The following is a 13,065-nucleotide window of genomic DNA, read 5'->3' as shown; positions in this document are numbered from 1 at the left end:
ATATTTACGAAAGGGCCCCAGGGGACTGGTGATTCCACCTTGGGAAAACTGACGCACATCGTGAATCTTGCATCCCCCCCCAAAAATATCAAAAATAAACAAATTAGAATAACAAATCGAATTATCTCTTGATAACTCCATAAGGACATAATTGTGTCCCATAAGGTAATGGTAAAATCGACTAGAGACAGTTCTGTCTCTCTGTCCTTCTCGTGGTGTGAATCACACATAGGCCTATTCTTCTTAATTATTTGTTTTTACATAGCCCATAAAAAAGACAATGTCTCCTGTGTTTCTAGTGAGGGTGATCAGGCCACACCAGAAAGTCAGAACAGAGGTCAGAGGTCAGTCAGCCCTATTAAGTTTTCCTGTACTTCAGACATTATTTAAAGATATTTCAAACATTTAAAATATTTTGCGTATCAGGTTTACATTGGGGTTTTCATTTCTTCGAATCAAGATAATTTGCATGTGTGCAACCAAAACTTTGACAATAGAAACTTTGATTTGTGTACAGCATCCTTTCTAACAAGTGAAAAACCCACCAAAACCAAATAAAATGACCCCACACTTCTAAATCAAACAGAGTCTTAACCATTAACACATATTCATTAACTTCTTTGGGCTGCAAGCCCGAAGCCGGGCACAATATGACAACAGCCACTTCAAGTGCAGGGCGCGAAATTCAAAAGATATTTTTTAGAAATATTTAACTTTCACACATTAATTAACAAGTCCAATACAGCAAATGAAAGATAAACATCTTGTGAATCCAGCCAACATGTCCGATTTTTAAAATGTTTTACAGCGAAAACACCACGTATATTTATGTTAGCTCACCACCAAATACAAAAAAGGACAGACATTTTTCACAGCACAGGTAGCATGCACAAAACCAACCTAACTAACCAAGAACCAACCAAGCTAACCAAGAAACAACTTCATCAGATGACAGTCTTATAACATGTTATACAATAAATCTATGTTTTGTTCGAAAAATTTGCATATTTGAGGTATAAATCAGTTTTACATTGCAGCTACCATCACAGCTACCGTCACAAATAGCACCGAAGCAGCCAGAGTAATTACAGACACCAACGTGAAATACCTAAATACTCATCATAAAACATTTCTGAAAAATACACGGTGTACAGCAAATGAAAGACAAGCATCTTGTGAATCCAGCCAATATTTCCGATTTCTTAAGTGTTTTACAGCGAAAACACAATATAGCATTATATTAGCTTACCACAATAGCCAGAGACACAAGCCATTTACCAGCAGCAAAAGTTAGCGATCGTAACAAACCAGCAAAAGATATATAATTTTTGACTAACCTTGATAAGCTTCATCAGATGACAGTCCTATAACATCAGGTTATACATACACTTATGTTTTGTTCGAAAATGTGCATATTTAGAGCTGAAATCAGTGGTTATACATTGTGCTAACGTAGCAGCTTTTTCCCAGAATGTCCGGATATTTTTATGACACTCACCTATTCTGACCAAATAACTATTCATAAACGTTACTAAAAAATACATGTTGTATAGGAAATGATAGATACACTAGTTCTTAATGCAATCGCCGTGTTAGAATTCTAAAAATAACTTCATTACGACATCCAGCTTACGTTATAGCGAGAGAGTGCCCAAAATCTGGGTGCAAACTAATAGTACACATGTTCGACAGATATATGAAATAGCATCATAAAATGGGTCCTACTTTTGATGATCTTCCATCAGAATGTTGTACAAGGGGTCCTTTGTCGGGAACAATCGTTGTTTGGTTTTAGAATGTCCTCTTCTCCAGTCAATTAGCACGGAAAGCTAGCAAAGTGGCACGAAGCTCTCCTTCGTGAACAAACGCAGACAACGCAACACGCCTAACGTCCCGAAAAATTTTCAATAATCTAATAAAACTATATTGAAAAAACATACTTTACGATGATATTGTCACATTTATCAAATAAAATCAAAGCCAGAGATATTAGTCGTCTATAACGACAGCTTTTCAGAAGGCAATACCAGGTCCCTTCTCGCGCATTCCAGAAAACAGGAAATTGGTGTCACGTCATGCCAAGAGCTTTTATTCGACCTCAGATCATGTTATACACTCCATTTCTTCTCTCACTGCCTGTTGACATCTAGTGGAAGGCGTATGAAGTGCATGTATACTAATACATATCAAGCACATTTATAGGCAGGCCCTAGAACAGAGCATCGATTTCAGATTTTCCACTTCCTGTCAGGAAGTTTGCTGCAAAATGAGTTCTGTTTTACTCACAGATATAATTCAAACGGTTTAAGAAACTAGAGAGTGTTTTCTATCCAATAGTAATAATAATATGCATATTGTACGAGCAAGAATTGAGTACGAGGCCGTTTGAAATGGGCACCTTTTATCCAGGCTACTCAATACTGCCCCTGCAGCCCAAACAGGATATGGAGACTAGTGAAAGTAACAAAGTGAATGGTAATTGGCTTTCATATAGCAATCCAATAATGCAATATCTTAGTAATTGGAAAGAGTAAGACAGAGGGATGAGCATTGGGACTGAAATTAAATTAGAGGCTGCTCACTCCTCGAGGCCTGGTCCACTGCCCTCCTGTTTAAGTCATCTGTTGTTTGGGTTAGAGATAACCTTCCTGTGGAACAATAGATAGCCGCCAGTACACACTGAACTCAAACAGGCTGTGAGAGACACAGTGGAGTGGGGAAATTAGGGACAGTTTGTACATAATTGTATGTCAATGAAACAGGTCAAAAAGATTAAGATTACAAGATAGTTGTTTACTTTAGAAGGTGCACAATTCATCTTTATGGGACACCGTATCATCTGATGTGTCTGAAGTATAAATGTGTCTGAAGTATAGTTCTGTATACGCATGGGTTTATTGAGACTTCCTGCTCAAGATGCAGTAAACTCGATTAATGAATAAGAATTTTTAGGACTGCATAGTGAAAACTAAGTGCATGTTTATTTTTCTTTATTCCTGGAGCACTCCTGCAGCCTGGAGGAAGTGTAAACACTCCTCCTAAATGTATCATGATCACCTTCACAGTCTGCATGTCACACCCTGACCTTAAAGAGCCTTTTTATTTATTTATTTGGTTAGGTCAGGGTGTGATTTGGGGTGGGCATTCTAGTTTGTATATTTCTTTGTTGGCCGGGTATGGTTCCCAATCAGAGGCAGCTGTCTATCGTTGTCTCTGATTGGGGATCATACTTAGGCAGCCCTTTTTCCCACCTTCAGTTGTGGGATCTTGTTTTCTGTTTCGTGTCTGTACCTGTGCGCTTTCGTTTTCACTTTGGTTATTTTGTTTGAGTGATTTTTGAAAATAAAAATCATGAACACTCCCCACGCTGAGCTTTGGTTCACTCCTTTCGACGAGAGCCGTAACACTGCACATTCTATCATGACATAATTACAGAATCACTAGTTGGTGAAGTCCATGGTGATTGGCAGTCCAGTGTTTAGACACTGGACTGACAAATCAAATCATTACATTTACATTTAAGTCATTTAGCAGACGCTCTTATCCAGAGCGACTTACAAATTGGTGCATTCACCTTATGATATCCAGTGGAACAACCACTTTACAATAGTGCATCTAACTCTTTTAAGGGGGGGGGGGGGGGGGGGGGTTAGAAGGATTACTTTATCCTATCCTAGGTATTCCTTAAAGAGGTGGGGTTTCAGGTGTCTCCGGAAGGTGGTGATTGACTCCGCTGACCTGGCGTCGTGAGGGAGTTTGTTCCACCATTGGGGTGCAAGAGCAGCGAACAGTTTTGACTGGGCTGAGCGGGAACTGTACTTCCTCAGAGGTAGGGAGGCGAGCAGGCCAGAGGTGGATGAACGCAGTGCCATTGTTTGGGTGTAGGGCCTGATCAGAGCCTGAAGGTACGGAGGTGCCGTTCCCCTCACAGCTCCGTAGGCAAGCACCATGGTCTTGTAGCGGATGCGAGCTTCAACTGGAAGCCAGTGGAGAGAGCGGAGGAGCGGGGTGACGTGAGAGAACTTGGGAAGGTTGAACACCAAATCATGTACAAGGTGGTTTATTTGAGATGTGGAATAAAAGCCACTGTTGACTGGCTGCTGTCTGGTTGATCGCTGCTAGTTATCATCTTCATCTCAACTAATCTATGTCTTAACGCGCTGCTGCGGGCTACCTCCTTTTTCTCCACTACCTGTACTGCCACTGCCTCAATTGGTGGATCAGGCAAATGTTTTCTTTCATTCACTGCTTTTCTCGCATTGACAAACTGAGATCGCCTATTTTTGTTCACATACTGTAGGTATATTCTTCGAGATTTTCTCATTTTGTCTACGTTGATTCTTCGCTGGAGATATTTTCAAACAAGGAAATGCTGCGCGGCACATGAGGTATTTTAACCAATCAGGTTTCCAGAAAGGGCCTGTAAATGCCAGTAACCAATCGGATGTCAGGAAATTACTAATCTTTCAGCACGAAGCACTACGTCTACAAAGAATATAGACATGTATGGACTAGCTAACGATATGCTCAGAGAAAACAAGCTTGTGAAAGATGTACAGTTGAAGTCGGAAGTTTACATACACCTTAGCCAAATACATTTAAACTCAGTTTTTCACAATTCCTGACATGTAATCCTAGTAAAAATTCCCTCTCTTAGGAATGTTAGGATCACCACTTTATTTTATGAATGTGAAATGTCCGAATAATAGTAGAGAGAATTATTTATTTCAGCTTTTATTTATTTCATTACATTCCCAGTGCGTCAGAAGTTTACATGCACTCAATTAGTATTTGGTAGCATTGCCTTTAAATTGTTGAACTTGGGTCAAATGTTTCGGGTAGCCTTCCACAAGCTTCCCACAATAAGTTGGGTGAATTTTGGCCCATTCCTCCTGACAGAGCTGGTGTAACTGAGTCAGGTTTGTAGGCCTCCTTGCTCGCACACGCTTTTTCAGTTCTGCCCACAAATTTTCTATAGGATTGAGGTCAAGTCTTTGTGATGGCCACTCCAATACCTTGACCTTGTTGTCCTTAAGCCATTTTGCCACAACTTTGGAAGTATGCTTGGGGTCATTGTCCATTTGGAAGACCCATTTGCGACCAAGCTTTAACCTTCTGACTGATGTCTTGAGACATTGCTTCAATATATCCACCTAATGTTCCATCCTCATGATGCCATCTATTTTGTGAAGTGCACCAGTCCCTCCTGCAGCAAAGCACCCCCACAACATGATGCTGCCACCCCTGTGCTTCACCGTTGGGATGGTGTTCTTCGGCTTGCAAGCCTCCCCCTTTTTCCTCCAAACATAACGATGGTCATTATGGCCAAATAGTTCTATTTTTGTTTCATCAGACCAGAGGATATTTCTCCAAAAAGTACGATCTTTGTCCCCATGTGCAGTTGCAAACCGTAGTTTGGCTTTTTTATGGCAGTTTTGGAGCAGTGGCTTTTTCGTTGCTGAGCGGCCTTTCAGGTTATGTCGATATAGGACTCGTTTTACTGTGGATACTTTTGTACCTGTTTCCTCCAGCATCTTCATAAGGTCCTTTGCACTTTTCGCACCAAAGTATGTTAATCTCTAGGAGTCAGAACGCATGAGGCTTCTTCTCTCTAAGCTAAGACCTTGAAACTGAGATATCTTTCGTTCTCAAAACAAGGTCTGGGCGTACTGCCAAATTGCAGCGACTGATAGTGAGGATTCGTTCAGTCAGCCACTTGCATGAACACAGAAATTGGTTTATAGAACAGCACATAAATAGAACACATCAATTAGTTATAAGAAAAGCACAAACATTAAAATTCCATTATAGTTGTATGCAAAATAACGACAGGACAACCACGTTCTCACCAAGCTCTAAGAAACATATGGTTCTCAGAACATTATGTGCTAGCTGGGAAGCTATTTTCATTTATTTTTGACCATTTGAATTTAAAACAATCACAGTAAGGTACTTCAGTGTTACCCTGACATGATTTGATATTGAGATAACGGCTGCATTGGACCTTTAAATTAATAACTGTGTGTCTTTCCTGAACCCTTAATCCCTTTATTCCCCTTTCACATACACTGTGAGAACACAATGATGGGAACAATTACCAAGGTTATGTAATGATGTTCTGAGGAAGAAGGAGTAGACCAAAGCGCAGAGTGGTACGTGTTCATGATGTTTATTATAACCTGAACACTGAAACAAAAACAAAAGTGGAACAAAACGCAACAGTTCTGTCAGGTACTCACACAAAACAACTACCCACAAAACACAGGTGGGAAAAGGCTACCTAAGTATGGTTCTCAATCAGAGACAACGATAGACAGCTGCCTTTGATTGAGAACCACACCCGGCCAAACACATAGAAATAGACAACATAGAACAAAAACATAGAATGCCCACCCCAACTCACGCCCTGACCAACCAAAATAGAGACATAAAAAGGATCTGGTTGATATCCCTTTAAATGGACGAAAGGCAGACAATGGAACAGTGATTTTTCAAAATAAAAGGCACTTCCGGGTTGGATTTCCTCATGTTTTCGCCTGCAAAATCAGTTCTGTTATATTCACAGACAATATTTTGACAGTTTTGGAAACTTTAGAGTGTTTTATATCCTACTCTGTCAATTATTATTCTAGCATCTGGACCTGAGAAATAGGCAGCTTACATTGGGAACGTTATTTTTCCAAACATAAAAATTCTGCCCCCTAGCTTCAAGAGGTTCATTTAACTGACTTCAATAACACATAATGACCGATCATTTACCTGACTCCAATAACACATAACGACTGTTCATTTAACTGACTTCAATAACACACAACGACTGTTCGTTTAACTGACTTCAATAACACATAATGACCAATCATTTACCTGACTCCAACAACACACAACGACTGTTCATTTAACTGACTTCAATAACACTGAGATCATTACTGGGGCTGTATTATAAACACATTGACATGTAGGCATTATGACTGATCATTTACCTGACTCCAATAAGATCATTACTGGGGCTGCATTACAAAGACATTGACATGTACAGTACCAGTCAAAAGTTTTATTTCTACTATTTTCGACATTGTAGAATAATAGTGACGACATCAAAACTATGAAATAACACATATGGAATCATGTCGTAATGAAAAAAGTGTTAAGCAAATCAAAATATATTTTATATTTGAGATTCTTCAAAGTAGCCACCCTTTGCCTTGATGACAGCTTAGCACACTCTTGGCATTCTCTCAACCAACTTCACGTGGAATGCTTTTCCAACAGTCTTGAAGGAGTTCCCACATATGCTGAGCACTTGTTGGCTGCTTTTCCTTCACTCTGCGGTCCAACTCATCCCAAACCATCTCAATTGGGTTAAGTTGGGTGATTGTGGAGGTCAGGTCATCTGATGCAGCCCTCCATCACTCTCCTTCTTGGTCAAATAGCCCTTACACATTCTGGAGGTCTGTTGGGTCATTGTTTTGTTGAAAAACAAATGATAGTACCACTAAGCGCAAACCAGATGGGATGGCGTATCGCCGCAGAATGCTGTGGTAGCAATGCTGGTTAAGTGAGCCTTGAATATTAAATAAATCACAGACAGTGTCACCAGTAAAGCACCCCCACACCATCACACCTCCTCCTCCATGCTTTACAGTAGGAACTACACATGGGGAGATAATCGGTTCACCTACTCTGCGTCTCACAAAGACATGGCGGTTGGAACCAAACATCTCAAATTTGGACTCAGACCAAAGGACAGATTTCCACCGGTCTAATGTCCATTGCTTGTGTTTCTTGGCCCAAGCAAGTCTCTTCTTATTATTTGTGTCCTTTAGTGGTGGTTTCTTTGCAGCAATTCGACCATGAATCAAATCAAATAAATGTATGTATAAAGCCCTTCTTACTACAGCTGATATCTCAAAGTGCTGTACAGAAACCCAGCCTAAAGCCCTAAACCGCAAGCAATGCAGGTGTAGGAAAAACTCCCTAGAAAGGCCAGAACCTAGGAAGAAACCTAGAGAGGAACCAGGCTATGAGGGGTGGCCAGTACTCTTCTGACTGTGCAGGGTGGAGATTATAACAGAACATTGCCAAGATGTTCAAATGTTCATAGATGACCAGCAGGGTCAAATAATAATAATCACAGTGGTTGTCGAAGGTGCAACAGGTCAGCACCTCAGGAGTAAATGTCAGTTGGCTTTTCAAAGCCGATCATTCAGAGTGCCTCTACCGCTCCTGCTGTCTCTAGAGAGTTGAAAACAGCAGGTCTGGGACAGGTAGCACGTCCGGTGAACAGGTCAGGGTTCCACAGCCGCAGGTAGAACAGCTGAAACCGGAGCAGCAGCACGGCCAGGTGGACTGGGGACAGCAAGGAGTCATCAAGCCAGGCAGTCCCGAGGCATGGTCCTACGTCTCAGGTTCTCCATGAGAGAGAAAGAAAGAAAGAAAGAGAGAAAAAAAAGAGAAAGAAAGAGAGTACTAGAGAGAGCATACTTAAATTCACACAGGATACCGGATACGACAGGAGAAATACTCCAGATATAACAGACTGACCCTAGCCCCCCGACACATAAACTACTGCAGCATAAATACTGGAGGCTGAGACAGGAGGGGTCAGGAGACGCTGTGGCCCCATCCGACGATACCCCCGGACAGGGCCAAACAGGCAGGATGTAACCCCACCCACTTTGCCAAAGCACAGCCCCCACACCACTAGAGGGTTATCTTCAACCACCAACTTACCACCCTGAGACAAGGCCAAGTATAGCCCACAAAGATCTCCGCCACGGCACAACCCAAAGGGAATGAAGGCTTGATTCACACAGTCTACTCTGAACAGTTGATGTTGAGATGTGTCTGTTACTTGAACTCTGTGAAACATCTATTTGGGCTGCAATTTCTGAGGCTGGTAACTCGAATGAACTTATCCTCTGCAGCAAAGGTAACTCTGGGTCTTCTTTCATGTGACGGTCCTCATGAGAGCCAGTTTCATCATAGCGCTTGATGGTTTTTGTGACTGCAATTGAAGAAACTTTCAAAGTTCTTGACATTTTCCAGATTGACTGACCTTCATGTCTTAAAGTAATGATGGACTGTCATTTCTCTTTGCTTATTTGAGCTGTTCTTGCAATAATATGGACTTGGTATTTTACCAAATAGGGCTATCTTCTGTATACCACCCTACCTTGTCACAACACAACTGATTGGCTCAAACGCATTAAGAAGGAATGAAATTCCACAAATTAACTTTTAACAAGGCACACCTGTTAATTCACATCCATTCCAGGTGACTACCTCATGAAGCTGGTTGAGAGAATGCCAACAGTGTGCAAAGCTGTCATCAAGGCAAAGGGTGGCTACTTTGAAGAATCTCAAATATCAAATATTTTTCCATTTGTTTAACATTTTTTGAGGTTACTACATGATTCTATATGTGTTATTTCATAGTTTTGACGTCTTCTTTATTATTCTACAATGTAGAAAATAGTAAAAATAAAGAAAATCTGTTGACCGGTACTGCAGGTATAACTGATCATTTACTTGACTCAAATAACACTAAGATCATTACTGGGGCTGCATTATAAAAACATTGAAAGTAATCTTAGAAGAATGATGTCACTGCTCTGCATCAGCATGATATCATTGGGGCAGTCCAAAGATGGCAACTATCTAATAAATCAATCAGAGTTATACACTACTGTACACTGTTGCTCTTCAACCAAGGTTACGTGTTCAAATGGAATGTGTGCTTCCGAAGCTATTTTCTGGTAGGAAGAGCATACAGGCCGCAGTGTTGCTACAGTAGTGGAGCCAGACAGCTTGAGGAACTGTATAACAATTACACACAGGCAGGGAAAGACTGCATGCAGCCAAGATAAACATCATCCCAAACTGTAATGGTTGGATAGGATGAAGCGTGTACACTAGGTGGGGATACAGCATGATGTGCAGAAGAAGTAGCACAAAGTTTAAGTAGAAATCTGTTTTCTGTTAGTTGATTACAGAAAATATTGTAGGAAGTGCAAAAGTTTGGTGTGCATATTTGATGCACATTCAAGCCTTTGCGTCAAACACTCTTTGACTGTAGAGAAGGATCCACATAATAGTGAAAATGTTTAACGGCAGATGCTGCCTTTCTACAGATAAAGTACAATTTGACCCCCCTGACTCCCTTTCACAATCAGGTACCTTAACCTCTCAATTTCCTCCAGACTCTGTTATGCAAACTCCTCATCAACATGTCATCTCACTTCGCAGATCTGGGAGTGTGCAGCACCACTGGGTTGAAATCTATCACTTTGTGGAACATCTGGCTCACAAGTTCATAAGGTGAGAGTACTTTGTCCCACATTGTTTAAAGACCCTGTAATGAATATAAACTTTAGATAAATTCAATATAAACACAAATATGAACCATTAACCACACATGGTCTGGGTATGATGTATTTCATTGCTTGTTGTGATTGTTAGTATACTGACAACAGAGATAACATTAATATAAATGGTCTGGGTATTGTTCATTTCTCTCCAGTCCACAGCTGCGCATGTCCTTCATTGTGTTCTCTACTGAGGGAAGGATTTTGATGCGGCTTACAGAGGACAGGTAAGGGAACAATCTTTTTTTCTTAGGATTTGGGTATTACGTCTGCACAAGATGTCCGCTATTTGCTGATTCTGAACTGAGTTGATTATCAAGAACCCAGAAACCAGATAAACATGCAGGATTTGTTTCATTGAATTAGAGACATTAAAAAAAATCACAATACCCTCACATTGAGCTCAACTGACAATGCTGTCAATCCCTTGGCAAACTGTATGCTTCAGCATGTGGCTTATAATATATCATGTGATGCATATGTGTCTAATCTTTCTTCAGGCACAGTTTCAGGCACTGAAACGTTTTCAATGTTTATGGTCTATCTGCTATCTCATTTTACACAAGACTAATTTCCTTACTCTCTGCTGGACAGTGTCCTGTGGCAATAGATCCCCAAATCTCAGCTTGATCTCTTAAAACCTGAAGCACACACAAAGCCCATCACTACTCTCTGAAATGGAATGCCACTTCAATAAATAGATTGTTTCTGTGCTTATTAAAAACAATTATCTTTGTCATTTCAAATCTGTCTATGTCTGCTTTTAGTTTAGGGAGAAGACTGCATCTCACAAGAAAACAGTAAAGAATTAAATCTGTTAAATATCAATGCACAGTTCTATTTTTAGGGTTTAAAGCGACTCACTTGCCATTCAAGATTATGGGCATGCATGCATGCAGTTTAATGCTGTACCCAATGTTTTAGTTTGACAGTATGATTTAATAGTAGCATATCAACCACATGTATCACTATGATGACTCTATTTACATCAATACCTATAGTTACTTCTTCTTTAAGGTCTTGCAATTTACGATTTTCATAGCTTTATAGCTGCAGTTATATCAATGAGACAGGGACTTCTGCAGGGTGAGGGGTGATACATTATGAGTATGAACTGCCCTCTCATCAGTCTTTCGGTCTGCTTGCTCAGGGAGCAGATTCGTAAAGGTCTGGAGGAGCTCCAGAGGGTACTTCCAGGTGGAGACACCTTTATGCACGAAGGCATCCAGAGGGTGAGCTGTCTGCTTTTAGCTGAGCTCTGAGCGGGCATCTATCTCCACTCTGGCTCAAGAACAAAGAACATGGTTCAGAGACAAAATGGCACCTGTATCAGTATGAATAGTTGCTTTATTCACAGGAAAGATTTAGCCAGTGTCCTTTTTCAATCCAATTCCTCTTCTTTTACAGGCCAGTGAGCAGATATACTATGGAAACTCTGAAGGTCTGTAATTCAATAAAAATATTTCAATTTATTCCTGTTGTAAGTCTTGCATCATATATTAATTTCTCAAGTATATCTGTTTGTCTATCATTATTATTATTTGAATAGCTCTGTGGCAGCATTTAGATCTGAATCAAAGGTTTTGTGTCTGTTTATAGGATACCGTACCGCAAGTGTCATTATCGCTCTCACTGATGGGGAGCTGCATGAGGACCTCTTCTACTATGCTGAGAGGGAGGTAAGCACAACCTGTCTATTCCATTTGCTTTGGCAATGTAAACATATGTTTCCCCTGCCAATAAAGCTCTTTGAATTTAATTGTATTTAATTGTGTGAAGAGAAAGAGAGAGAGTGAAAGAGAGAGGTCTGAGGGCATCTGCCTTTGGCCTAAAGAGCAGGAACCCAGACTTCATCAAATAAATTGAAAATACAGACATCGTAATCCTACAGGAAACATGGTATAGAGGAGACTGACCCACGGGTTGCCCTCTAGGTTACAGAGAGTTGGTAGTCAAATCCACCAAACTACCAGGTGTGAAACAGGGAAGAGACTCAAGGGGTATGCTAATTTGGTATAGAGCAAACCTAACCCACTCTATTAAATTAGTCGAAACAGGAACATTTTACATCTGGCTAGATAATTCATATGGAAATGATCTCAACAGAGAAAAATGGCCTCATGTGTGCTAACTACACTACTGTTCAAAAGTTTGGGGTCACTTAGAAATGTCCTTGTTTTCCATGAAAACATACATGAAAATATTTCTTTAGTATGTGAACTTCCGACTTCAGCTGTATGTATTTATTCCATAAAAAATCAGCCGTTTCCAGCTACAACAGTCATTTACAACATTAACAATGTCTACACTGTATTTCTGATCAATTTGATGTTATTTTAATGGACGAAAAGTGGGCTTTTCTTTCAAAAACAAGGGCATTTCTAAGTGACCCCAAACTTTTGAACAGTAGTGTATATCCCCCCCAATAGAATCCCCATACTTTAACAGATTCTCCAACCTAGAGGGGGAGATCAACCATTTCCAGGCCCAGGGACATGTACTTGTCTGTGATGACCTAAATGCCAGAACTGGACAAGAACCTGACACTCTCAGCACACAGGGGAACAAACACTTACAGTTGAAGTCAGAAGTTTACATACACCTTAGCCAAATACATTTAAACTCAGTTTTTCACAATTCCTGACATGTAATCCTAGTAAAAATTCCCTGTTTTAGATCAGTTAGGATCACCACTTTATTT

General features: G+C 40.4%; 1 protein-coding gene across 2 annotated transcripts in view; it reads left to right on the top strand.

Annotated features, from left to right (window-relative positions):
* LOC139576795 (anthrax toxin receptor 1-like) overlaps nt 1-13,065 on the top strand; it is a 62,794-nt gene that overhangs the window by 11,509 nt on the left and 38,220 nt on the right. The window contains exons 2-6 of one of the 2 annotated variants that reach the window (XM_071403283.1): nt 10,246-10,317; nt 10,520-10,591; nt 11,515-11,596; nt 11,772-11,805; nt 11,964-12,043. In XM_071403283.1, the coding sequence (XP_071259384.1) occupies nt 10,246-10,317; nt 10,520-10,591; nt 11,515-11,596; nt 11,772-11,805; nt 11,964-12,043 (340 nt within the window). Of the gene's footprint in view, nt 1-9,946; nt 10,318-10,519; nt 10,592-11,514; nt 11,597-11,771; nt 11,806-11,963; nt 12,044-13,065 lie in introns of those variants that run through there. The other variant, XM_071403282.1, reaches the window with a different exon arrangement.

This window comes from Salvelinus alpinus, chromosome 5 (assembly GCF_045679555.1).
Source record: "Salvelinus alpinus chromosome 5, SLU_Salpinus.1, whole genome shotgun sequence".
Taxonomy (NCBI): domain Eukaryota; kingdom Metazoa; phylum Chordata; class Actinopteri; order Salmoniformes; family Salmonidae; genus Salvelinus; species Salvelinus alpinus.
The sequence above is the reverse complement of the archived record's forward strand: the minus strand, read 5'-3'. Positions and strand labels throughout refer to the sequence as shown.